Source organism: Idiotropiscis lumnitzeri, chromosome 8 (assembly GCF_059441095.1).
Source record: "Idiotropiscis lumnitzeri isolate Australia: NSW breed Sydney's pygmy pipehorse chromosome 8, RoL_Ilum_1.0, whole genome shotgun sequence".
NCBI lineage: Eukaryota > Metazoa > Chordata > Actinopteri > Syngnathiformes > Syngnathidae > Idiotropiscis > Idiotropiscis lumnitzeri.
In genome coordinates this window covers 13,043,386-13,071,107 of record NC_142398.1, presented here as the reverse complement: position 1 = coordinate 13,071,107, position 27,722 = coordinate 13,043,386, and the positions used below count along the sequence as shown (strand labels likewise).

At 39.4% G+C, this 27,722-nt stretch overlaps 2 protein-coding genes across 4 annotated transcripts in view; both read left to right on the top strand.

Annotated features, from left to right (window-relative positions):
• Positions 1–204: 204 nt before the first annotated feature.
• rab11fip4b (RAB11 family interacting protein 4 (class II) b) lies at positions 205–23,235 on the top strand. Its single transcript, XM_088303248.1, has 13 exons — positions 205–620; positions 11,006–11,235; positions 11,321–11,494; positions 14,519–14,653; positions 15,891–15,926; positions 17,101–17,200; positions 17,705–17,808; positions 17,916–18,056; positions 18,162–18,243; positions 18,372–18,509; positions 18,607–18,765; positions 19,869–20,012; positions 21,670–23,235. The coding sequence occupies exons 1-13, from the start codon at positions 543–545 to the stop codon at positions 21,784–21,786; spliced, it is 1,638 nt and encodes a 545-aa protein (XP_088159374.1). The 5' UTR covers positions 205–542; the 3' UTR covers positions 21,787–23,235.
• Positions 23,236–23,568: 333 nt separating this feature from the next.
• The window catches only part of LOC148332236 (uncharacterized), a 47,521-nt gene continuing 43,367 nt past the window's right edge, over positions 23,569–27,722 (top strand). For 2 of the 3 annotated variants that reach the window (XM_088303505.1, XM_088303503.1), the window contains exons 1-4: positions 23,569–23,665; positions 25,382–25,793; positions 26,572–26,643; positions 27,165–27,277. In XM_088303505.1, coding sequence (XP_088159631.1) covers positions 25,390–25,793; positions 26,572–26,643; positions 27,165–27,277 — 589 coding nt within the window. In that variant the 5' untranslated portion in view covers positions 23,569–23,665; positions 25,382–25,389. Of the gene's footprint in view, positions 23,666–24,440; positions 24,566–25,381; positions 25,794–26,571; positions 26,644–27,164; positions 27,278–27,722 lie in introns of those variants that run through there. The other variant, XM_088303504.1, reaches the window with a different exon arrangement.

The window sequence follows — 27,722 nt, the reverse complement described above, 5'->3', positions numbered from 1 at the left end:
TGAGTTGTTTCATGATTCCCCCTAATTGTTTTTTACCCTTTGATCCATCTTGTGGAAAGTGCTGCATCATAGCAAACACCCTGTGCTCTCTTGAACAATGACTTCCCTCACACGGGCCACACAAACTGATGGGGCGGGGCTTTGTATGCAAATATAGCCTGAGTGAACGACATCGGTAAGCCCCGCCTACAATAGACAGTCGCTTAGCAACGAGCAACGTCCGCGGCTCTCTCTCGACTTCCCACACAGAGGAGGGAGGGGCGGTGAATAGAAGTACTCAAGCCGTGTGAGCGTCGCACTCAAGGGACACCGTGTGAGCTTGCTAAGCGTTGCTTATGTGTGTAACGGAGAGAAAGAGCGAGCACCTCGTTTATTTTAGTCTGCCTGGGGCTAACCGGAATACTTGAACTAGCAGCGACGCTGCCTTTGGACTTTTGTCGAAGCTTTAGAGGCGACTCGACGACGGAAGCACCTGTTCCCGTGTCAGCCGCTGAAAGGAGACGAAGGAGCGACGTCCCCTGTTTCAGCCCCGGAGCGAGTGGATGACTTCGGTGGATGAAGATCTGTCTAGAGCCAAGAGGGGGGACGTGGACCGTGGAATCCCCTCTCTAGGAAGCGAGGTGAGTAATGGGACTTCAAGCTAGCGGGGATGACAAATGACACTTGGATCAACATATTCGACCCTTTTTTTCTATTAACGAGCCTAAACTAATTGTCCGTGTATTAATTAATTAAATACTTCCACTGTGGTGAAGTAAATGTTAAAAACGCGTAGAATTGTCACGATAATAACATCAAAACAAAACAAACAATAGTGATCATCTAAAACTTCCTCGGGAGAACCTATGGCCCGCGGGCATTATACAGTCCACAAGATCATTGTTTTGGGCCGCTGTACAGCCTCAGCCTCTAAACATTTCACAGAACAAATTCTCATCTTGTACTGTATCACTAACTTGGGGTGAGTTTAGATTCTATTAACACAAGCAGATCGTCCTTCCATAATGAGATTCAGTTTCGTTTGGTAATCCAGTTTCAGATTTTTTTTTTTATGGTTAGGTGTAATATCTTCCATGTTTAGCCTTTTTGGTTCATTTTTCTCACAACTGCACCAACAAGTTTGTGTCATCTTCCCAAATCAAGTCTTACCGTGCATATTCCCCTGCGTGAGAAGTGAGGGGCGACTGATCAAAAATGATCATGATAATTTTGAACAACATTTCATAATAGCACCCCCTCTTTCTTTTTAGACAACTTTTTTTCTTTTGAAATTCTAACAAAGAGGTTCAGGGAGCTCTGGGGGTCATCAGCATGTCTTAAAATGACAAATGAAAACTTAAACAAGCAAATACCTCCATATTGTTTTCAACAGTAAAATGACAACTTCCCAAATATCAAAAATATTTATAATGTTGAATTTTCACTTGGTTTTACGTTCAAGTAGAAAGTGCAGAGTTCATTCTGAGTTCAATTTAAATAAATAATTCCCTGAAGTGAACACAATTTCAAATTGATCTTGTATCGGCCGTCAGCTTTTTAAAAAAAGACAGATGCTGAATATCGGCACCGATAATCGGCTCGGTCAATAATAGGTCCATCCTTAATTATTTTTATTTTTGAAATTGATTGATTTTATGAATCCGTTTATGTTTGACGTCCCAAGCAATAGCCTGTGTTTGCCTGAAGTCTGCCTTTATGAGGCAGAATACTACCTGCCTCATGTCGTGCTTTGTCTGCTGTTTTATGTGATCTGCAAAACTCAATATGTAAGACACAAGTATGAAATTCATTAGTGTGAATATGGAATATTTCTATGTCTATTAAAAGTGTCTGAAAACAATACAATGGTAACATGAAGATAGACAGAAATAGGCTTATGCCTTTTACAATCCTCCTCAGCCCAGTTCGAACCAGTCCGAAGTGAGGTGAGGCTGCTTGCTGCCACATTTGGCATCAGGAAATGAATCTAAAAACCACAGATCCGAGAACTAAAATGAATAAAAATTTTATCTAACCATTGTTAATTTTTTATTCTTCGGTGCATCCCATGAAATCACATCCCTGTCATCGAAACATGTTTTTAATCGTTTGGTCATTTTTTTCCCATTATATTTCTTATTGACTTGGCTCGATTTTTGGATGCTGAATATTGATTGAATGTGGAATTTAAACTCAAGGATTTCTCACATGATGGTGACAGTGTGTTCTTGTGAAGGTGATGCAGTTTAATCACGTTCTTGTGACACATTACCTTGACCGTTCAGAGATTTCAATTAAATAGTATAGCCAAGTATACTGTCTGAGGAAAAAGAAAAGTTAAAAATAATGTGGACATCTGAATCCATCTGGGACATGTCCCATTTCAGTCCATTGAACCGAAAAAGTGTACTTAGAGCCTTTACTTTTACAAAGACGCAATGCACTTTGTGTGACTTTTTTTCTTGTGTCCCGTGAGCTTTTTTCCTCATGGAAAATATGTATTCCTGTCTCAATAAAGGTTGGGAAACATTGACATAAACAATAGGTAATGTAAAATGTCGGATTCCTCACATGGCTGTGCAAGTGTGACTCATGAATTAGTCCTAAAGTAGAATAGTGACATAAGTTAGTTGCCGTGTCATTGTCAATAGCAACACACTCCAGGTGCTGAACTGGATGTTACATAATGAGATTACTCCTTCACATAGAGCAGCGTCATCCAAAACATTCTCGTTGGTATTTTATGTTCTTCTCTCCCAGTCATGTTTGGGTGTATTCCCCTGTCTGATGGGATTATTACTCTCATTATTATATTTTTATGTGCACTGAAAGAAGATAGTCAAACCACAAATGTCCCGACAGTACACAGTGTCTAACACGTGTAATTGAATAACTAGATTAAGTCACACTACTGAGCTGTAGTGGATGAATGGGGCTAATCTGGAGTTAAAACAGTCCTTCCTTTCTCAGAGATTCTTTTTATATCACCTGTCAGAATGATACTGTGAGAAAGAAAAATGCTCCACACAAAACAAATGAGACTTCAAGACAAAAGCATTTATACCTTCTGAGTCATCATATTACTATAAAGTCAAACTTTAACCTTCATTTTGTACTTTTCTACTAAGGAGTGGTTTGGCCACAAAATAAAAATAAGACTGATGTTATGTGTCTGAGCATAATGTTTAGATATTTTGAGCGGGAACTGTTTTCCCAAGTCAAATACAGTTGTTACCCTGAATTTGTACTTCACACTATTTTATCGGTCCGCCCTGCGTCTGCGACCTGAGCACCCTTTCGTCATTGTCCCTCCGTCCTTTTTCATAAAAATAGTCATACTCTGTTCATGTCCTTTTTAAGCACTTCCATCCATGCATTTTCTCATTCCGCTACAGTACAAAAAAAAAAAAAAATCGTCTGTGCTTGCTGATGCTATGTGAGAGAATCTAACGGCAGGGTTTTCATAATTTATACATAAAAGCTCATTAGCTGGCCAATTTCCTATTCACATCCACTTAGCCGAATTTCTGGTCTACAAAATACACATGATTAAAAAAAATCACAATAGCTAAATTTAGCCATCAAAACGGATTTTTACATATATTAACCACTACGGACGAATAGCTGCGGGTCTCCACATTATTAAATGGGGTATTGTCGATTATATACGCTAAGAGACGCTTTTTACCACCCAAACAAAGCCAAACGCAGCTATAGTTGATGAGCTCAGAATGGGGTGACACTGCAGGGATGGCTGTATTGAACTAGATCACTTTGCTCAAATTAAATGCAATTTAAGATGCTTATTCCGGTTCTCAATTACTTCTTCACACAGCCGTGTCTAACGGTTCCTTGTTTCTCTCTCTCTCTCTCTCTCTCTCTTTCTCTCTTTCTCTCTCTCTCTCTCTCTCTCTGTCTAACTAGTTGTTAGTTTTAAGTAAAATGCATTCAATAAAGACAATATGCACTGGGAAGATATAGATATGACACAAAGCTTTTGACATCTTGGGTTTATCATAATAGTGCCAACAAGTGGCAAGGCTTTGACCACCTGCCGAGGGTCTGCCACTGCACACAATGAAATGACCTCCATTCTGCGGGATGACAAAACAGCGCGTTGCCAGCAAGACAAATGTTAAATACAAACAAAGATCTGCTTCCCGTTCTCTTCTGTGCACTGTGACATTTTGGGACAGGGATACAAAATGCTTTGACTATTGAAACGGCAGCCTTGAACAATTTATATGACAGAAGAACTTCAGCTATTTGTGCCGCTATCGCTTTTGACGTGACCAAACTTTTCTGGATGTAGAGCGGATTGGGAACTGATTGTTTGCTGTTTTCTATTTGAGTGCTTCACTGAGGAAGTAAGCAGCTGAAATGGTTTTGCACTATTTGCCGTCTTCTGCCCATTAGTGACGAAGGCGGTATTTTGATTCAAATAAATTCCATTGTGATTTGTCTAATGTGAGATTGGTCAAGCGTATGCACACTGCAGCGAGACAAAACAGAACTGTATCGCTCAGTAACACTTCAGGGAAGATGTTTTTTTTTTTACCGTTGTTGACATAGCTTGATGGCTAACGGCATGTTGTTGTGGTAGAAATCAATAAGGAATTGGCAGTTGCACCGAATCGCAGAAGGTCCGGAGTAGTTGGCGTCTCCGTTGGCGTTTGCTGTGTTTTCTTGAGTCCTTTTCTTGTCTGACGTTCCAATTTCGAGGCTGACACTGCATTTGGCTACGACGGCCGACCGGATTGGTGTGTAGAGGCCTTAAGATTTGGTTTGAGTGTTTGTATCGTGATTATTAGTTCATCCACCGTGTCTTCCTTTGTTTTTTCTGGGGTGGGGGGGGTTTCAACAAAAGATGGGGGTGATTAAAAATTGTTTCACGCAACTCTTGGTGCAGAACCCAACAGAAAATGTGTGTTTTCATCCAGTCTAGGCTCAAAACAGAAGTACTATTTTGCTTGGCACCAATGACAAGGCGTTATTGGATTGGTAAGCGATTTTGTGATGGGAGGTTTTAGGATTACTCTATGCAATTTGCATATGGACATTTTTATTTAGTGAGTTACTTTTTTAGGGGGGCATTTACGGTTGACCGCGAGGTTCCCACAGTGCAATCTTAAGAGACAAATTGGTTGTTTGCCAATGTGGTGAGCGTGGGAAATATTTACCTCGGCACTCCCGGTTTTGAACTCGTCATTGGCGAGGTGGCGTGCGGGGAGCATGCGTGCACCTTGCGTCATCAGTCTCTGCCCGCTTGCAACTGAACTCTGGATTTGCAAAAGATGGACTCTCACCATTTGGTAGCTGCCAGAAAAAATTGCGTTATTGTATTGATAGTTGTGAGATTTGCCTCAGACATTGTTCATTAGAAGTTATTTTCTGGGCAACCTTGGGTCCGATTATTAAAAAATGCCATTGTGCCCTGAGTGAATGATCCAGACGCCAATTTTTTTGGAGTGTGACCACCGCCCCCCTAAAAGTATTACTGTGCTATTTCAGGCCTCAAAAACAAACAACAAACCCTTACTTGTTTGACTTCCTGTCTGTTTTGTGTTCCCTTCTTTGTGTTGATATAAAGCATCTGTGTTGTGAGTCTGTAAACATGAAAGCGTTCAACAGGTGTGTGCCACCCTGAGAACAGATGGATTTAACACGCACACAATACATCTTTATTTATGGTATCTAGCAGTTTGACAAACATATGCTTAGTTGGGTTACACTTATGCTTCATTTCAGATAGAATTAGCAAAACACACAATTTGCTCTTTGATTATTAGCTGAAGGCAGAGTGAGCTGCACTGCGATCAAGAGAGATTTGTCAAAGTTGTGTGTAAGATGTCACAATGATTGAGTGTTTGAATTTGTACTTTATTTCCTGGCTGTAATCTTAATTTTACGACTGGGTTAGTGTGCACGTGTAAAAAATGTTGCGTAAAAATAACACTATTTGGTCAAAATGTGTAATTTTATATTAAAGAACCCCAAGAATTTGGTTATTTTGTGTAAGACAATAACCCAGAAGGTTGGGTGAAATTAAAGGACTCAGTCCATTTTGGACCCATTTTTATTTGACATTTTCTTTAATTGTTCTTGATTTTTATAAAAATGGGTCGCAACTTGATGACAAAATAAAAATGTGTGTCCTGAGGTGTTGAGTTGAGAAACACTTAAAAATAAAACTCCAAAATATTAGTGGACCGATGACAACCTTTCAATTGCTTGTAGTGTTTGTTCAAACTTAGCTACTTCCCTAAATCAGGAGCAAAATTAGTAAAATACTGCAGACATGTTTTCTTCATGTTCAAACATTTGCTAAAAGTTCAGGGAGTCTTTTGTTCACTTGTCTGATAAAATGTGTGCTTTAAAGTAAGCACTTTGTCGGTCTCACCCATTGGAGTTTTTCGCTATTAATGCTCTTGATGATGTTGAAATGTCATAATGTGACTTAATAACTCCCTTTTGATCAGTCACAAAGTTGTCAGGAGGAGTTCTCAGTTTTTGTCTTTGGATGGATTACAGGTTTTCCTTGTTTAACGGCCGCTCCGCACCCTCAGTTCCATTAGATGTAGAACAACTGTGCCCCATTTTCAATCCTCCACTGTGCTAGGTTAGATTGTTTTAATTAGTTTTAATGACTGTAAAACAAGTCCAGAAATTTAATGATAATAATTATGCGTCTAAAGTGGCCATCCCACTAATAGTCACCCTGCCCTAATGAATCACCTGTTGCGTCATCAACTTACGACAAAAGACTGGGTTGCTCTTATCACAGTTATGTATGAAGGGTAAAATTCAACCTGTAAATTTTCAATCTTCGGATGTAGGATCAGTGGCCTAACAGACGTGGAATAATGGAAGTTTGAGCAGGAATAGAGGAAAGCTTTGAATGGGACTTGAAGTGTTGATACTCGAGACACACACCCTTTTGTGGTGAAAGCAATTGTCATTGTCCCGTAAGTATCAGCGACGTCACACCAGATGCTGGCACAGACGTCGCCAAGCAACTAATTGCCTTTTTGTCGTAAACCGTGTCTCTGTGCCAACAAACACAGGCACGGAAATAAATGTCCTACTTCATGAGTTTAGTCTCTGATACGCCATTTTATCGGCAAACCCGTGTGAAAGAAGCTAAACAATCACTCTCAAATAGCTACCCTTATTCAACCAGGAAAACAAAAAACAGTCCAACTGTAAGATACATGCTGCTTTGAACTGGAATCAGAACAGCACAGAGGCACATAAACCGTCTCTAAGATGAATTCAAATGTGGAATCATGTGAGATCTATCGGATCTTTTCTGCACCACAGGGCAAATGAAAATGAAGCCATTTCTTCCCCTCCTGTTCTTACCTGAGCAGAGTTTTGGTATGAATGCCTCCACACATCCACCACATGCCCCTCCCTGCATTTTGCTTTATCCAGACCAACATTCCGTGTAATCCTAGATGATACCTGTCTGCCTTGGGACTCCATTGGAAACAAGCAAATGTCGGTGTGTATTTAAAACCTGTGCAAAAATTTACATTGCAAAATTAACATTTTTTTTTTTCCCAGATTCCAATTTCCAGAATACCAACAAATAGGACATCATCGGTCAAATATGACAAGACAGGAAATCCATCAATTCAATTTATAATTATGCTGGCTATGAATCTAATTTTCTCTTTGGTCATATCGTATATACAGTACACAGTATCCAGATGCCCCGCATATACACTATCCTGCAATAAAACACATTTGTCACTGTAATGTGATTTTACTGTCAGTGGTCATTGATGCTTTCAGTTAACTTCAGGAAATGCTTGTAATGAATTATGAAAACATTAGCTTATCAAATTTAGTTGCAATGTTAAAACTAGTTGCTTAAATATTTGGATTAAAAGACTGATCGGAATAAAAATGTTTCATGTTCACACCCCATCTGGAATATTCTGACCCGATCAAGCCCATTCCTATCATGTTTTTATTCAGAACGTGAGGGGTGGTTTATGTCGATTAATAATTCGGCCACGGATGAAAACACTTGACCGAAATTTAGCGCGTATGTCTGTGACGTCAATATGTGTTTCTGTTATTCCCGGAAGCCAACAGAAGCAGAGTGAGCAAAGTTGGCCTCATGTATTAAAAATCAACACAAGCAAATATGAAGGGGCAGTCTGGAGGATACTTTGCAGCTTCATTAGGAAATGTTAACTTGATGGAAAAGTGCAAATGGGAAAAATGTGAGAAATAATGTTTAAAGTAGAAATGGACGGCGCGGTGCAGAGTTTTTTTTGACACAGAAGTCGCTACAGCTTCTTCTTCCTCTACCACTATTTCCGGTACGCTTGGTCAATCTGCGTATGTCAAAATCATTTGTTCCTATTGAAAACTAATAATCAATTCATTTGGAATGAACTTGTTAATAGAAAAAGCTAATGATTATTTTATCTTTTTGCAAGTCCAATCCCTAAAGAAGAGCAATTTCACTTTCTGAATTCTGTGGCCTCATCTTGGACCCTCTGACTGGATTTGAGATGACAGAAGCACCCACTGGCGACAGCTCGGCCTGAACATCAGAGGCGAGGCATTAAATGCACTTGTGAATATTTTGGTGTTGCCAACATTTAAATTGCCCCCCGGCCAAGAATAGTGAATGCAGGGGAAGAGAGTTACAGATGTAGAAAAGGCCTTTGCAGTCCCATATTAACATTCTGCCGCATTTTCTCTCCTCGTTATCTTCTTTGTTTTCCTCTCCTGCATCCATCTCTCCATCGTCTTTCTCACTGCGTAGTTCAGGCAGCTCAGCCATTTTTCCATGTCCTATGCTGACTCACACTGATTCCAAGCGTTCTGCATCCAATCAATGGAGTTTATGCAGGATGTAAGTTCATTCAGTATCCGCTGACTCTTGTCAACCAGCATGTTTTTTCGTTTTCATAAACAGCCAATGGGTTGGTTCCCCACCAAAAACAAAACAAGAAAAATGACAAAATATAGCTATTTTTAAAATGATTTACTTTTTTGCTAATTTAATCAATTAAACTCTAAGCGTCAGTGCCGCTCTTTTAACTTCTAAAACGCTTGAAATGGCTTACTTGAACCAGGATCCCGCTCAGCTTTTTGGCATCGCTGGAATCCAAGTCGGTTCGCTATTTCAGGGTTATTAGTCGTACGAGCCGTGTTTCCTTCTCTCCGCCGTCCTGCTCTTTTCACTTCTATCTGGCATTAGTTGTATCCACAATTTTCCTCACGCCGGTCAGATGACATCACTGTAAAATGTAGTCACATTTACACGCATTTGGACAGGGCTTGCTGAAGAAATGCATCTTCAATCTAGCATTCCTAACTCATATCTGGATTTGAGAAGCAAACTGGGAGTGTGTGTTGTGCTTTTTTTTTTTTTTTTTTAAATGTAACAGTTTTGTGTCTGAGAAAGTGGCAATTTACATTTCAATAATTTAATCATTAAAACAGTATTAAATACTCACTATTTTCAACTTTTGATACATCCAACCTTTACCTTCCACTGTACTGTCTAGTTGGAAAAGCACCGGTGGTGTATAACAAGGTATCAAGGGTTTCAACAACATGGCATAATTTCATTTTAATATCACTGCATGTGTGAAAGTGTGATTTGCCAACTGTAATCACATTGGAAAACAAATGGTGGTTAAAGATTTCAAACCTTCTTCCCTCTCATCAATTATGGTACCACATGACCACTTGTTGTTTTCCATCTAGAACAGTTGCCTCCTTATTAGAGCAAGCAAGTGTTTCCCGTTGGCTCATAAATCTATCCGAAGAGTTGTTGCTATGGCTTCCTCCTCATCAAATGATCTCCATGTGGGACATAGGTCTCACCTGGAGACCTGCTGTAGGAATGTTATGGCTGTTTGAGTGTTAACTATGAGCCGGAGAACATAATGTATCAGTCACATCTTCACTCTCTGCTTTTGTAAAAACATCACAAACACATGGGACTTAAATGTTGCTGTGTCAGTGAAGTGGTATTTCACCGTTAATCAACACGTGTCAACAGTTCTTTCATCTAGCATGCCATATTGAGGTGATGAGTGTCGGTCACTAATAATTTTTTATGAGGAACTTCATCCTCCCCTGACATTTGCAGAACACTTGCAAGTGTTTCACTCTGAGTACCTTCAGTCAACATCCGTTGATTGCGACTTTACTTTTTGATTTTGTTTTTGTTCTTGTTTTTTTATGCCCCACCTTTTTGCACGTCCATACTTAGTGTTTCTCCTCTTTAGAAACTTTGAATTGTTCCGTTGTCTGTTAAATCTCATCACTTCTTCACCTGCACCTCCCCCTTTTTTGCGCTGCTGTCTTTCAGCTGCTCAGGCATGCTGGGATAAGGCTTGTTGTATCACACTCGATTGAAACATTTGAATGCAACGTGGCGGGACCTGTGGCCTATGACCCATCAACCTTTTCACCCCTTCCTTGTCTTCCGACCCCATCTTGGCCTTAAGAACATTCCCACAGGGAGGGGATTTACTAGATGTCGAATCCTCCTCAAAACGTGATTTATAAATTTGGCTCACCCAAAACTAACAATGTCCAAATAATAATTAACATACCTGCAGTGTCTAAAGGAGGTTAAAAACTCTTGCAAGTGCTTTACATCTCAGAAAAACTAAGGTTAAAGAGCATGCTTATTGTAAAATACATGCAGAATATATTAATAAAAAAATATATCATGAGACTTTTTAGTTTAAAACTAAATTATAAAAACTATCTCAAGAATGCAATATTTAAAGAATTTGGGCAGGCAAACACGGTTGGTGAGGTGGTGATTTGAAGCTAGATTGTATAATGATGCCTGTCTTGCATCTAGTTTGACTTCACGTTAGGGATGGGTGATATGGCTGAAATGTGTATCACTATATAAGTATTTCCTATCAGCCGATATCGGTCATTATAAATTTTTTAAAATCAAAATAAAAACAATTAAATATATTAAAGATACTGATATTGACGTCGTTGTTGTCACCTCTTTCCTATCATCCTCCAGTCCAGCGAGGACGAGCAGCGCTTTCCGGTCATAATGTCCACTTATCCCGACCTTACCCAGCCCAGCAGCCCACTGTTCTCCAAAGATGTAGAAGAAGATGAGGGCAAGGAACGCGACTCAGACAGAGACAGCGCTGTGGAGAGCACCCAAGGGTCTGACATCTCAGAAGGTCCCAGCAGACTTGGAGATAAAGAAGACATCTTGGGGGATCTCTTCTTCCCCGCTGAGAAGTAAGACACATCTCATTTCTGATTAAGATGCAATATATTTGGGTGTGTTATTTTACATTGCATTGTTGAATTGCGTTGCCATCAGGACAAGCGGCACAAGCAACTCTGTGATTTCCGACCTGTCGACGCGCTACTCTGCGTCCCTGAATGAAGAGCAGTTTGAGGACTACGGCGAAGGGGAGGAGCCTGATTATCCTTGTCTAGACGACGAGACCCGCTTCAACGGGTACTCTGATCTTGGCTCATCAGTGTCTTCAAGGTAAGACTGACTCAGGGACACTGTGCAAAACAGTGCATGGCATTTCATGCAGGACATTGACTCAACATTTGTAAAAATTGCCCGAGAGACCAATGGTTTAAATATGTTGCCTTTACGAACAAGTACCGTATTTTCGCACCCAAAAGACGCGCCGTGTCAAAGGGCGCAACACCTGTTGAGGGCGCTATTTCTGTCTTTGTAACATATACTGGACGCACCGCCTGACAAGACGATAGCAAAGCTGCTGTTAGCATAGCATGAACCTGGCAGAGCTGCCCACACTGACACAGCCGATAGCAGCCTACTATGCCCCAATAACATGAGCAATCACCCCATTGTTGCAGCAGACGCCAAGTCTCTATTGACAATAGCTGACATTGACAATGGCTCAGGCCATTATTAGGTGCATTGGCAATAGCCTACAAAGCAACGTCAGGGGAGGGACTTGGCTGCTTACCACACTCCTTAGAGTCACGGTTTAAAAAAAAAATAAAAAACTCATCATACAAGCAAACAATGAAACATAGAAATAAGATTAACACAAACATGTATCTCTCATGCCATCAATATACCCAAAAAAATGAAAATAACACAAAAGCCACTCAGCCTTAGCTAATTCAAGCAATGCATTCTGGGAGCAGAGACCCACAATCCCATAGCTGTTTAGAGAGATTTGCATGGCTGTTTCAAGAGATGTGCTGTTATGCTTTGGACTTTTTGTCTGTTGTCTAAACCTGGGACGTTTTTCTTGCTTGCAATAACATAAATGATAAGACAGACTAAAACATTGTGGACAGCTGCCCTTTGTCCAGCTTTTTCCAACACCATCACCCAAACATTATAGTCAGATGGTGTATTTGTCACGGTCGATTGTAAGCATGAACAACTCACTCTTTGCCCAGCAGGGTGTGCTAACATGCACTTCCAACAGCTCGTTTATGACAAGTGCGGATGGACGTGAGTGGTACTTTGTCCATTTAATGGACGCATCGACTGACAGGGCGCTTTGTTTGTTAAGGAGATTTTTTGTGACTTTAAAGTGCGCCTTATGACTGCGAAAATACGGTACATAAAGTACAGTTGGAAAAATTTGTGAAAGAATGGAGCTGGCAATGGAGCTTCCGAAATTTCGTGCTCGCCAGACTGTGGCCACCTCCCTCAGCTCAGTTCAGTTAGTCAACAAAACGTGTTGTCATCAGTGTCATCATCACCTTAAAGCAGGACTGTCAAACTCAAATACACAGTGGGCTAAAAAGTAAAACTTGAACAAAGCCGCCGGCCAGCATTGAACAAATGAACATTTTAATATGGACCCAAACAAGATTTGCTTTAACATTGAATATGGAACACGAAACACTTACTAAAACACTACAATATATAACTTAGTAGTCCAGATATGCAAAATCAACCAAAAAATTAATGACATACATTTCTTAAATAGATTTATAATAATAATAAATAATTATTTTAAAAATAGAAAAATAATAACTCAATCAACCATTCAAGTCTGTGTCTTGGAGTACCAAGAAAAAGTGTTTATATATATAAAATGTAAAATGTTAAAGTAGTCAAATCTAATTACACTGGGGGCCAAATTTGGCCCGCAGGCCAGAGTTTGACATCTATACCTCAAAGTATCACCACTCAGCTGTCATGGATTCTGTTCCACCTCCCTGGAAGTTTAATGTGAGGATGGTAAAGTGGTATTCCTGTGCAGTGTTGGAGCATTTTTTTGGGGGGGTGGAGTCAGTATATGAGTGCAGACATATCGTATCAACACCCTTAGATCATCCTTAGAACTATGGAAAAAAAAACACTAGTTTCTACCAGATTTGATGTATGCTCCATGCACTCTAATTACCCGACTCATACCTTTGGAGCTTTTGCCCCCCCGGACCACATTAATATTCTCCAGCGGCTTTTGTTTAATGCGATTAAGCCTCTTGACTGATAAAGTGGAGAAAACTGCTCTATGGTTTTTCCACGCATACCAAGTAGACAAAACTTATAAAGTGGCTCGGAGAAATGTGTATTGTAAATGAGGGGCACATTTAGGAGAAGTCTTAAATTACACATTGAGGTTGGGGTGGGGTAAACAACGGTATAAATGGACAAAACGTCTCTCAGATGAATTAAAGTGTGGAGTCTGACCTCGTGTTGAGAAACAGATTCCCTGCACATTAGTAATGATGATCCCATGTTAGGTTGAGGGTGCATCTTTCTTGGACAATTATCATCCTAGTTCACATTGGCATGCGATGGCTCAGAAACATCATGGCGTCCATGTTGAAGTTCCTGGGGTAAAGCATCTTCCTGAACCTAGTCTTCCTCAGTTTTTTTTACGTCTTTCTGATTTTTTGGTTTAAAACTCCAGTTTTAATTGACATAAATGGAATTATACTAATGCTATTAGTTCTTTTTTTTCTCAATAAATAAAATATTTTCCTTAGACTCCTCCTCCATCTTCAGTTCCATGAACAAACTACTTAATACATTTATGGTACACTTTGGACCCAACAACTAAGATTATATAATGTGAGTTCAGTGTACTTGTCAATTTGAAATGTACAGCATTCCTTTGTGGTTTTACATCGGAGCAGCCTTTGGATTTTGGCCAAAAGAAGGAAAGAAAGAAAGAATCCAGTTCAAAGGTCTACATTTCATGATTGCACATTGACATGAAGACATTAAATAAGTCGTTACAGTGTAGATTATACACCAGTCACAGTGAAACAATTTTTCAACGAGAAACACCCTAACATCAAGGAACAGTAATTAAAGGCAAGGTATGGAAAGACAATTATCCGTCGACATGTAAGTAGGTGCGTAACTGGGTTCAAGACCTTTATTCCCTCAGCATCGCATGAATATAAAGGAACATAGTTGACTCATCTTTTGAATTTATCGCCAAACCCCTGATTTCCCCACTAAGGTTACAATTGCATGACAGTACTCTGTTAGATCCGCATGCCTCTTCTGATAGCCAGGTGAGATTTATTTCTGTACGTCTGTTTGTGTCAACAGTGCGGGCCAGACTCCTCGGAAGGTCCGTCAACATTACCCTAGTGAGATGGTGGATGTCTACTGTTCTCAATGCAGCAAAAAAGTCAACCTGATCAATGACCTGGAAGCACGTCTCAAGAATCTCAAGGCCTACAGGTAGATTGTCACTCTCTCATATTTACCATCTGTGCAATGGCCACTTTGTAGGCTCACCGTTTATGAGTTAGTTAGTTTAATCACTGACCACAAATGGCCTAATAAAAGACTTTCAGTTCAATAAAGAATGCACATAATACGGTATAGCAGTCAGATGACTGTATATATAAATGTAGCACATTTGATAATAAATTCATAAATTCAATGTCTTTTAAAATACAATTTCAATTTGAGCTGATCTTATAATTGAAACATAACCCTTTTGTACATAACAGGTGTATCTCAATAAAATAGTACATGAAAGGAATGTTCATTTAGTTCAGTATTAGTTTCACGCCAAAAGTGAAACTCATTGATCCTCCAAACACAGAGGAAAATACGTCCCAGAAATCCTATATAATTTCTGTAATAAAAATGATTTTGATTGTGTGTTGTAATTCTCTAAATTGTTTTGAGAGTGCAATTTAGAATTCATAAAAATTCTAAAAGAATTAATCAATAAAATAACATTGTGACATATTTCACTCTGTGTGAAGTATTTCTGTAAATGGTTGAAATTAAGTATTGAGCCACTGAAATAAATCCTCTTTTCCACCATATAATTTATTGGAATACTACTGTATATGAAATTGTGTTTTTCATGACAGAGTACATACTTTTTGCAGTGTAATGAACTGAATAGACGATCCCTGATCTTATCATCTATAGCTAGTTACATATGACAGAAACTTTGTCGTTGACACATATGAACTCACACACCCAAATATATAGGCTTAATTGATTCTTACATAAGGCTTGTGCTCCCGCACTTAACTCATCAAGCATTGCAGCAGGGAATCTATTAATGGAAACACAATCCAGGAGTCCCTTAATAGTTGTACCTGCGTGCATCCACTCATTCATCTGGAATTCAGTGTGAGACTCATAGCTGACTTGTCAGAAAACGGGTCTGATCCAGCTCAATGCTTCATACTTTTGCCTTATAAATAACACACATAGACATAAAAAATGGTAATAAGAAAGTAAATTAAATGAAAATGCATCATGCCTCGTCATGTGTTGGAAATGTAATTAAAGTGATCACATTGTCACAAATACGCGTAGACATTTCGTATTTTCTCTCTTACACTCACCATTTAAAGGGCCAGCTGCTATTTTTTTCCACTCCTTTGTTGAACTGGGAGACATCTCCATGGCGCTTCACTGATAAAACTCTCTCTCACATTTTTTGGTGCAGCCCCAACAGGAAAATCTCCAGTACAGCGTTTGGAAGGTAAGAAACACACTGTGTTCATGTTTTTCTGTCCTTGTGGGGATCCATGTTTGAGGACTTTTCCGGGCAAAACTGCATTGCATCATACTGAGAGCTGCTCTAATACCTACTCATGTAAGGCAGCCAAAATATTAGAAATGCCTCTCAGTGTGGGTCTTCTGATCTGCGTTGTCGAGGCAGCATGCACACTTTCTATCTTAGTGAGGACCAATGTCTGTTTTGTACCCTTTGTGTACACGTTTGCATTCTGACATCACTTTTATGAAATAGAGCCTAGTACATCAGAAACAGTATATAAAAAAAAAACACAAAAGTTCAGAATTTTTTTCTTGCCCACTCACAATGGTCATATTCACTTAAATAAGAGCTCTTGAAAATCTACTTCATATATCATGATGTATATCAGTCAAGTCTTGTTTCATTTTGGTTACTATTAGAAGTTCTTTGGCCCAACAAATAGCAAAGGCAAGAAAAGTTTGCTCATGCTTTACACAACCACACAATGATACAGCAGATATGCATTTACTACTTCCTTATCTGCGTGCTCCCACGTGCAGTGTTGTACTTAAACAGTCAGTTAATTACTAACTGCTTATTCCAATAAGAACATACACATCTCTAACAGAATGTGCTGTAAACTCGTGGCTCCAGGCTGCATAGTCTGTTGGCCCGAGCCGGCCGGGTGAGATGTTTTGTATCCTTTTCACCAGCTACACCAATTGAGTTATAGTGACAGAGTGAAAATGGCTTGTCAGAGCTGATCGATGTATTTAATATAACATTTGATGCCTGCACTGTCCTCTCTCTCTCTTTCTTTCTCTCGCTGTCTGCTTTGGTTCCTTCTTCCCATTTTATTGCCCTCGTTATCTGTTTCTCCTTTTAGTTTCCTCTTTTGAGTCTCCCCAAGAATGAGAGGCCACTGTTGTCCTTTGAAGGCATGAATAACACAATTGAAATGTCAATTTAGCCATAAAACACCTTCTTTACAACACTGTTAAAACGTGCGCTATTTTAATTCTGTTTGCACCACTTTCTCGAGTTGACATTGGCCTCGGGTGTAGTCCTCTATCATTCGGCTTTCCTTGCAGAGATGTTTGTCCTGCCCTCCACTTTTTGTTCCAGTCTTGCAAACATGTTAAAGAGATCTACTATGTAACATTGTGTGTTTGATCAGGCAGCTGCTCCACAACAGCAACTTGAGTAGCAGCAACGGCAGCACAGAAGACCTTTTCCGAGATAGCATCGACTCTTGTGACATCGACATTAATGAGAAGGTATGCTTTTTTGTTTTTTTTTCACTCCTTGGCTTCCTCTTACAATTGTAAGGTCTACTTTACTTTTTTATGTTACTCTCTATGCAAAAAATGGTCGCTAAAAGGCATTTGATAGTTAACATCCAGGATCTGAGACTAAATAATGCAAGCCAAAGAATATTCAGTATATGCTTGACACTCTTTAAAATGAAACATGTGGTCTTATCGCAGAACTTCATGAATGAAAAATTCATCCATCAATTTTCTATATTGCTTCACTTCATTAGCTGGAGGCTCTAATTTGCACAAGCTAACTTTGCAAGAGAGGCAGTGGACACGCTGTACTGGTTACCAGCTACACACGGACACATATATAGTCAGAAATGTTTTTCAATTAATGTGTTCAGAATGTGGAAAAAAATCTTTAAACCGTCTAGCTGTGAATATGAGTGTCAATTGGATAGTGACAAGCCGATGAATGCCTCACAGGTTCATAGTGTTTATCAAGCTGTCTGTCTTTGCCAGGTGAACTCTTTGGAGAAGAAAGTTGCAGAGCTCGAGAATGAAATTTTGTTCAACGGTGACCTAAAGTCTAAATTGAAGCAGGATAACACTCATTTAGTATACAGGTATGATCCAAAACATTGTGCCACAAGTTCACAACCTTTGAAAGCTTTTTGCCAATTGCCAGTGTTGGGTGTTGGAATAAGATTGATTTTTCTTTCAATAATAAAAGGGTTAATGAGCTAGAGGAGCAGCTGAAAGACCAGGAGACCCGTGAGAACCAAAATCTGCAGGAGGAGTTGAAACGACACCGAGAGGCCTTTGGCAAGATGGAGAAAGACAAAGACACACAGATTGAGCTGCTGAACAGTAGGTGAGAAATTCACACAAGCCTTTCGTTATAAGACGTCTACATTGCTATTTTAATATCCCCGTCCTCCTGATGATGAACTGATAATTCTATGTGTTGTACTTTTAGACTTAAGCAGCTGGAGGATGACAAAAATGAAATGCAAGTTAGCATGTGCAGACTCAAGTCACAGACGGAGAAGTTAGATGAGGTGCGCCACAATTTATGTATATTTGCTTGGAGGAGCTTGAATTGGACATGGGAGTGTCTTTTTTTCCCCAATTATCCAGATCTTTTCTCTTCTATCTGCAAAACTTATAAAAGTACGTTTGTGCTCAGGAGAAGCAAAGGATGACAGATAAGCTGGAGGACACCAGTTTGCGCCTGAAGGATGAGATGGACCTGTACAGGAAAATGATGGACAAACTACGACAGAGCAGGCAACAGTTCCAGCTAGAGAAAGAAGCCATGCAGGAGGTGCGGGTTAATATTTCATCAATCAGACTGCCTGTCACAAACAGTACCAGTGACATTATAGAGCATGACATACTATACGTCTCCATCTTTTATGCAGCTGATCGAAGATCTGCGGCGAGAGCTGGAGCACTTACAGCTCTTCAAGTTGGAGGCAGAGAAGCCTGGACGAGGGCGCAGCTCTCTTTCTAGTCTGTCCGAATACAACAGTAGGACCAGGGAGGTGGAGCTTGAGTATGAGGTCAAGAGGCTCAAGCAGGTACTTCATAATGCATATTCCGCTCTATTTATCTTATTTTCACACAGCAACCTAATTGAGCCTAATTCTCAATATCTGTTCTGGTTGCAAAAATAGCTCACTCTATTTTGACTTAATTGCTTCAAAACACTATCGATGAACAATATCACAAAATTCTTTATGATAATCAAATAATCATTACTAACTAAAATGGATACACTTGTACAGTCAAAATAATATAAGTAACTCGGTTTGTTTATTTCTAAAGACCTTTATCATCCTCAAAACAACACTTCAATCATTGTAACTCAGACCAGTGAGTTTGTCCCAATTTTTGTTTCCTGAATGAAACCGCATCCTGAAATGCATTGTATATTCCTGAGTTTCAAAATTGAGACATATTATTTGCTGTTTGAGCAAAGTGTACAGACCTGCTGTTCAGTAAACATTGATTGTGTGTGTGTGCGTGGGTGTAAGAGATTTAAGACATCTCCATAATAAGCTTTGTACATGTGCTAGTATTTTTTCTCTGCAACCCACATTTACTATTTTAGTATTCATATGGTCAACCATGTTACTTCATATTTATGTTTTAAACAAACTAGGACCACCTACAATCGAAAAATAAACTCCCATACGAAGGACCCATTATTCCATGCTTTCCTACACACTTGTGTAAACGTGTATACTTTGTGTGTGTGTGCGACGATTTATGTCCAAGGACTTTCTTCCCCCTGAATTCCAGCAAATGTGGTTGTCGGAGGCAATGTGCCGTCCCGGTTCGATGGTAAAATTGCTTCCTGACTCCTTCATTCAACATTAACCACTAATCTCAGTGGAGTAGAGTGAACCTATCCCATCTTACCTGAGCTCAGAGCTGCAGACCCCTTACTAATGACAAAGTAAAGCATACAAGAAAAAGCAAACTCACTTGCTGATCAGTGGTCCGCTCAAGGTCATCATGATGCTTTTATAACACCCCAGGCAATGCAGGGTAAAACTCATCACCTGCTTAATGCCCCGTGGGTATTGACTGTCTTAATAGATGTGTGCCCGGCTGGCTTTGATGCATCGGTGTGACCCGAATACTTACCACTTCCTCGTCTCTAATGGCGTGTTTCCAGGAGAACCAGAGACTGAAGGAGCAGAACGATGAGCTGAACGGTCAGATTCTCAGTCTGAGCCTGTATGAAGCCAAGAATTTGTTTGCCACGCAAACGAAGGCCCAATCTCTGGCTGCCGAGATCGATAACGCTTCCAGAGACGAGGTAACATTCATAACAAAGCGTCATTGTAAAGTGCATTCGGAAAGTATTCACAGCGCTTCACATTTTCCATATTTTGTCATGTGAAAGGGTAATTCCTAAATTAATTAATAAATTAATTTTTTCTCCTCAGAATTATGCAGACATAATTTTTTTTTTCATTTTGGCAAATGTAGTAAAAATTAAAAACTAAAAAAAGAGTATTCACTGACTTTTCCCAATCTTTTTGAATATGTTGCCACAAACTTGGGAAACCTATTTCAGGGTAAAATTTTGATTAGGAAAAAAAATTGCATTTTGTATTAAGGCTGCAACAGTGAAGTACTGTGAATGCTTTTCGTGGAACATACAAAATGATTGGAAGCAGAAGCAAGTTCATGGAGTCCATGTGTAAGTCGAAGCCTTCTTCACACACAGATCCTGCAAAATTGCTGCAGTCAAAACTGTTAGAGAAGAGTAGAAATGTATTCTCCCGTGCCTTTTATAGGGGTGTTCCGATTTTTTCACTTCCGATCCGATCCCGATATTGTGGTCTGGAGTAATTTCCGATCCCAATGTCGTCTGATATGATATCAGCAGGAATGATGTATGCTCTACTGGTGATTAATTTTTTTGAATGAATTGTTCGAAGAGACTTGATCTAGTTGTACTAGTAAGCAACAATAGGTAGGAGAATATATGGCTCATTTATTCCAAACGGAATCCAAACCCAAACATGAGAATGTACTGCACTTTAATAAAATAAATGGAAAAAAAATTAAAACAGGGCTCGAAATTGTTCTTGGACTGGTTGTAAAGTGGCGTATGACTTTTTAACTTTGTCGCACAAGCTCTGAAATTAGAAAAAATTAGGTCTGACTCACATTCACAGTGCTGGCACCTTACAGAAATTCACTTCCTGAACAAATTAACTAGTGCTCGGCATCCCGCCAATTTGTACTGTAATCCAATGTTGGTTTAATCCACACGATTATCATATCCAACAATTAAAAAGGAAAAGGCCACAGCCGTTGTGCGCTTGACCACCGAGTGAGCCCCTGCACGCTATAGATCATTTATTTTGGCAGTGGAAGAAAATCAAGTGGCCTGCTCAGTCAAAACGCTCGTTCGTACCTCATAGAGGTTTGCCGAAGACTTTGATTGAATTTAGGTGGATTACCATGATCTTAATGACTGGGAATCTACTCAGACATAACTGTGGACACTCACTTTGCTGCAATGGTCAGTTTTCTTCCGACTTTAATAGAATGTGTTCCCTTACTTGAGCCACATGCGGAAAAGTGTGAGACCCTTATCCTCCCACATCATTGTTCTTTTTTTAACAGTAGAGTGAGTCGTTCCACATTTAATGTCATTAATTTGTACAATTTTGCAAAACGGGCCGCCCAAAACTGAGGCAACTTGAGCCAAGTCATTACTGTGCAGTGGAGAGCAGCAATGGATGACTCAGCGGCAACGCAGGACTGCACTGCCTGACATCTTTCCTCATCTGAGTCAATAGTGCAGCTATTATGCAATATGGAGATCATCGCTATGTTTATTTCTAGCACACCACTGACTGGTCACGCCTCAACCTGAATGTAAAGGACAAGAAATGACTGCGTTGATTTGTCAAACAGTTCTTTAAAAAAATGTATGGCTTGTGCTACTATTTCCCCAGTTAATGGAAGCCCTAAAGGAGCAGGAGGAAATCAACATGAGGCTGCGGCAGTACATGGACAAAATCATTCTAGCCATCCTCGATCACAACCCGTCCATCCTGGAGATCAAGAAATAGCACTCATTCTGTGTCTGAAGAGACTGAACAGAACATTGGACACTGTGTTATGGAACAGAAACAACTGGAATATCTCCCCCTGCTGTTTGTGGATGAAAAACAGGGACATAAAGGGAGTGACTTGATGGTTATGCTGCTGTAACTCTTGAACGTCATCTGTCCTTTTTTTGGGGGACTGGACAAAAGCTGTATCGGACTATGTGCACACTGGTATGAAAACTGGAATTGCATCTGTTGTCATATAAATAAATGGACAGTTTATTCAGTTTAGGCCAATGGTACTCTAGGACATTCGGCCAGTGTACCATCATCTGATCTGTTAGTGTCTACATTTTTAGTCATGTAAGTGGGGGAAAAAATGGTGATATCTTTGGTACCGGCATGTCTTAAGAGAGGGTTGTGAAATGTGGCAAAGGTGGTCAGAGAGGACTTTTGAGTAAATTGGGGTATGTGCCCAAACAGACGAGGGTGTTGGTAAAGTCTAATGAAGGTAATATTTATGTTTCCTCTCGAGAACGTCTTCCAGAAACGTGGCAGTGACACTGTCACTCAATCCGTTCAGTTTCATCTCATGTCGTCACTTTAGGGAGCGGAAGGTGCAGCCAGCCAAGGATTGTCTTTAAAATGGAATTTACGTAAATGCAAATATCTAGCCTTTCCCCAACGCTTGAAAGGTAGCAATAATAAGCTCAACATAAATGTGACGAGTTGAAATGACTACTTTTGTGTTGGGACTGTGGAGTGGTACTGAAGAAAACATGACTACACAACCCAAATGGTTGTTTGAAACTTTATTGTAGTGTAAATAATATGAATGTACATGTTAATGCGTGAGAAGGGACAACAATATGCTGTACTATGTAATTAACTGAAACTTGAGTTTTGCTTCCTTGCACAAAAAAAATGGTTTTCCCTTTGCATGGTTTATACATTCTGTCGGTGCCTTGGGGGGGGGGGGGTTTCAGAAGGGTTCGTTATATGTCTTAATCATGTTCCCAACTTGTAAATGTTAGAATTCTATAGTGACTATTTGTAAACATGTGCCACCGGCGAGTCTTTTTCAGGAAATCTATTTTCTACAGATCTTATCAGGAAAGAACACGCAATGGCTCAAGTGTCCTATAAGTAGATGCATAGCGCAATGCATTGTGTGGTACCCGAGCGAAGGTTAGCATTTTTGTCAATTCTAAAAATGTTATAACACTGTATGTGAATAATTTTGTTGCATTTCTACATTCATTATTGCTCACAGAAGTTACTTAGTTTTAGTTTGCTTTATGCTTTGTATACGGTCTTCCTAATCTGAGCTCAGTGGTGAGCATTGTGAGCATCTTTAATTTATCCACAAATACCTGTTCTTTTTCGTCTTGCTGAACAAATGGTTTCCCTTGGACTGTTTCTACCATTCTAGAATTGAAATTAAAGGAGTACATGGTGCTAGTAAATATACCTCATTATTATATTAGCATTTTTCTTGTTCTGTAGTACTTGAATGTATATCATAACTCTTATCTACAACGAACGATGGAGATGTACTGTATGCATTTCACTGGACAATGACTAATATATATTTAGGGCAGGGTTGTTGACGGGTGACAGTATATTATCAAACGATGAATTGAAATTGCAAAAAGCACAAAAGCAATATAATTTTCATCTAGTCAAAGCATTGTATTTCCTAGGCTACAATACTCTTTTCCTATGAAAAGAAGTAAGTTCAGGCGCCGTAAGACGTTGTAAAACTACAAATATGGCGTCTAGTTCCCAGATTTTTGGCGCCAGCGAGTGTCCAACTTCCTCTTCCAGGTGGCGATCTGGTCGTAGGTTATCAATCGGTCAGAGGGTCTTAATTAATTGTACTTTTCAGGCTCCAGCACAGGTGAGGCACGGTATAGTTCAAGTGAAATAGTTTTTATGCAAAAAAATAATTTTTAACTGTATACCACACAAATATGCCTCGTTGTAGTTTTTATTTCATATTAATCGCAAATGTATGCATGTCAATCACTCGGCTAATCTTAGTTTAGCCTCTAGCCAAGCAAATATTTCTTTTGGCTCATAAAAGACAAGAAGCGCTTCGTTCATGAAATAAAAACGTTATTAAAAACACAGTAAAATCAGGCTAATTTGGGAAGTTTGTTGTTAACAGTAGTGGTTCTTGAAGGTATTAAGTAGCAAGTGTCGTTAAAATGTATGTATTCAACTTTATTGGTATGTGTTTAGTGTACAATATCAAGGATTAGTTGAGCTAGACGAGACCCACATACTTGAAAGACAATTCCAATGAGTATCATTTTCCTGTGATAAATGTCAAGAAGATTGTTTAACTTTATAACCACCAATGCATCCATTTCTGGCCAACGTTTAACTGCCAGGTAAATGGTGGTCGAGATTTTAGTTTCAGCTGTTTTTGTTAAACTCGACGACTTTCCTGCGGATCCTTAAAGACCTTGTGTGAAGTAAAGTTGGCCGATATGTTTTCAGTGACACAAAAAATATTTTAAGCATACTATTGTTATTTTTTTCAACGCAACCCCCCCCCCCACGCCCACCCCCCTCTATTTGTTATTAAACCCATAGCAACGCGCTCGACAACAAAAATGCTCGGCAATCTCCGGTATTCTTCGAGAGTGACGTCATTTAAAGAAGGCTGAGTCGCCAGTCAGCCGTTCTGCTGCATTGTTAATTGTTCCCATTACTACTCTTTGCTTTTTCGTCGTTATCACGTTTTTCAGCGAAATTCCTCAGCGCCGTGTGGTGTTGCCATGTTCACATTCAGGTAAACAGTTGTTTTTGTTTGAGTGGCTAAAAGATCAGACTAAAGCACATAAATGGACCAGTTTCGTTCTCGCAAAGCAGGATAGTATTTTGTTGCGTCTTTATTCAGACATGAACAATGCTCGCTCAAATTCACCTCTCTTTTTTTTCCTGATCTCAAGAAATGCCATTACTAAAACCAACTAAAAAAAGGAACAAATGTTTAAGCAGCATAAAAATAAATATATACTCACAACACAATATGCATGTTAAAAATAATAAATACAAATCAATATATGTAATCCTTAAATTAATATACAAAAATAAACATTCCAACTAAATCATGTTACACAAGCAGTTACACAAGTTTTCTCAACCGTTTTGCTTATGATAAACGTTTTGCAGAAAGTTATTTATCCCTTTCTTCTTGCATGCACAATCTCCATTGTTGTCACTGTCACTTTGTTCGTTGTTTGGCAAAGTAAAAATTGCGGCTGGAATTGGCCATCACATGTAGAAAAAACTAAATCCTGTGGTGTCCTTGCCAGAATCAACTGTAGCGATTTTTAGATAATTCCATCCAATAATGAAGGTCATTTCTCTTTATTCATATTTAAATTTCAAAAGTGTCTCTTTGAAACTGATAATTTGCCTCGTGAACATCCTTTAAAGGGAGATCTTGGGCAAAAATGTAAAGTTAATTACGACAAGAAAAAAATATATCATAAGGACAATCTATGGTAAAATATTTTCATGAGTATGTGTTGTATGTGTGCGTTTTGTTTCCACAGTTTGTCATTTTCAAATTATTGTACTGACACCAAGCTATTTTGTGTAGGTCTCAAGATGTCTCAGTGTTCTACAGATTTTGTGGATGGAATGAAAGAAGCTCATGGCAAGATCTCTCGTGCCAGTGGTCCAAATGTTCCGGTTTCATGCTTGCCTAAAGAACCAACTGTGTCCATTGACTACTCATCTGCCGGCACTAACACGACCATTGGCACAAAAAATAAGAACAACAAACTCAAACAAAATGTTCCCAACCCACCACATGTTGTTAATGGATGCTTGAACCATATTCAGTACAAGGCTACCAATGCAGCACCTGCAAGGACTAAAAGCAAACAAAGAAGCACATTTTCAGCTGCAGGTGGCATCTTGGTGAACGGCAGTGAGCCCCAAGTGTTGTCCACCTCTGAGCAAGCAGCAACAGAATCTGTGACAACCAGGCTGAAAAGAAAGAGATGGAGGTAGGGCTGAACAATATATTTTTTTCTGACTGAAACTGGGATTTCAGATCATGTGATTGCCAGACCCAAACGTTTTTGCAACTGGCACCTTAAAGCTAATACTGCCTATTCGCTCTAAGGTGTATTTTTTTTTTCCTTTTCACCACATACATAAAGCTGGATATTTGAGATGCAATCGACAAACCCTTAAGAGACACCATGGAAAAATAATAACGGATGAAAATAAAGGCGATGAGAAACTACAAACAATGTTCATTTATTCATTATAAGCTTATCCATATTTCTTTCCTGTTAATAAGGACACATTGTTTTTTAGAGGTGTACTTCTAACAATAGACAAGCTATGGTCGCAGGGGAGAGTTGGTGGGGGGGGGGGTGAAATATTTTTTCTTTCAAAGGGGGCATAACCAAAAATAATTGATAAGCACTGCATTAGTGTAACAGGTAGATTGAGTATACTGTAAATCGATTAGTCATGCCTGGAGAGTGTGGGATGTGGGATGACGTGCTAAAGAGGCAAGGGGTACTGTTCCATTGGTCACTTGTGAGCTGCATTCAATAAACCGAGTTTGTGGAGTGTAGTGAGTTCTTTGTGTGCTGAGTTGTTTACATCGCCCCCAAACGTTTGTTTACAGCACTGCTAAATGCATGGAAATATACAATATTATACATTATATAGCATTATGATAAATTGTATTTTTCCACTGCATAATTGTGTATTATTGTATTTTTATTGTTTATACACTTAACATTTAATCAAATCTTTCATCTCTTGAAGGACGAGTAAAAAAAGAAGAGATGTACATCACCATCCCGACAGCCGCTTTGAGGGAACACAAAGTATTTTAAGGTAAATCCTTCACGTCAAACTTCACATGAAAGGACAAATATACAGTGGTGCCTTCTAATGTGAGATCTAATTCGTTCCTTGACCACACTTGTATAGCAAAACACTCAGATCTCAAATTATCTAAACGCATGAAATGAACAAAAATGCAATTAGTCCATTCCTGCCACCATGATAAATCTCTAAACCAATTTTTTTTTGTGTTTTTTGGGGGGCAGGGGAGGGGGGGTGTATCAATTGTAGGGCTGAACGATGAACAATATTCAAATCGACAAGTAGAATGCAAGGCACCTCTGAATGTGAGCGCATAGTATTATTAATAATAGAGAATAATTTAAGTCCTTTATTTTTAAAAAGTTGAGCTGGATTACGAATTGCTCAAGTAAGACACATGATTGCATATTATTGCCTCTGTGTACTGTTTACCATAGATGGGCACTTAACCCTATTTTGCCGGTCCGTCCCCCCCATTCTCCGTCCGTGACCTGGACACCCTTCCGTCCTTACACTTTCGTCCTATTTAGAGGCACGGAACCTGCGTGTTCCAATAAGCCAACATTGCAGCCTCCGGAGGAGGAAGACTGGGAAAAAGAATATGAAGCCTACTTGGAAAACACATTTGCTGTCCGGCCTTATGGTAAAGAATGTTTTTTCTTCTTATTAATGACTACCTTTAATGTTTTCAACTTTTATCCGCTGTAATGCAGACTGTAAAAAGTGGAAATATGGTTGCTTTAGTGTCTTTGTTATATTAGTTCCGCAAATAGCCTGACATTATCAATGTAATTTCTTATACCTGCGACTTTTATTTTTCCTGGAGGAGTTTATTGGTCCCTGTTTAAATTTCTTCGTCACATAATAGGTGCTCTTTTACCTGTTCCTTCAAAAGTACAGGTTTGCACTTGATGCAGACAATGCTGATGTGAATTTCATCACATTCAAATTTGCCCAGGTATCTTTAAATATTAGAAATATTGGTCAGAACATCTGCATTACAGTTTTGAGGGTATGTGCTCAAACTAATTGTCATAACCGCCAGTCATGGTAATCTGCCAGGCCGATAGAGGGCAGCACTGCACTGC

Excerpts from the sequence above, each read along its gene's own strand:
- rab11fip4b (XM_088303248.1), top strand. The coding sequence starts at position 543 with ATGACTTCGGTGGATGAAGATCTGTCTAGAGCCAAGAGGGGGGACGTG. Across the intron at positions 621-11,005 it reads TCCCCTCTCTAGGAAGCGAG|TCCAGCGAGGACGAGCAGCG; the intron begins GTGAGTAATGGG and ends ATCATCCTCCAG. Across the intron at positions 17,809-17,915 it reads AACACTCATTTAGTATACAG|GGTTAATGAGCTAGAGGAGC; the intron begins GTATGATCCAAA and ends CAATAATAAAAG.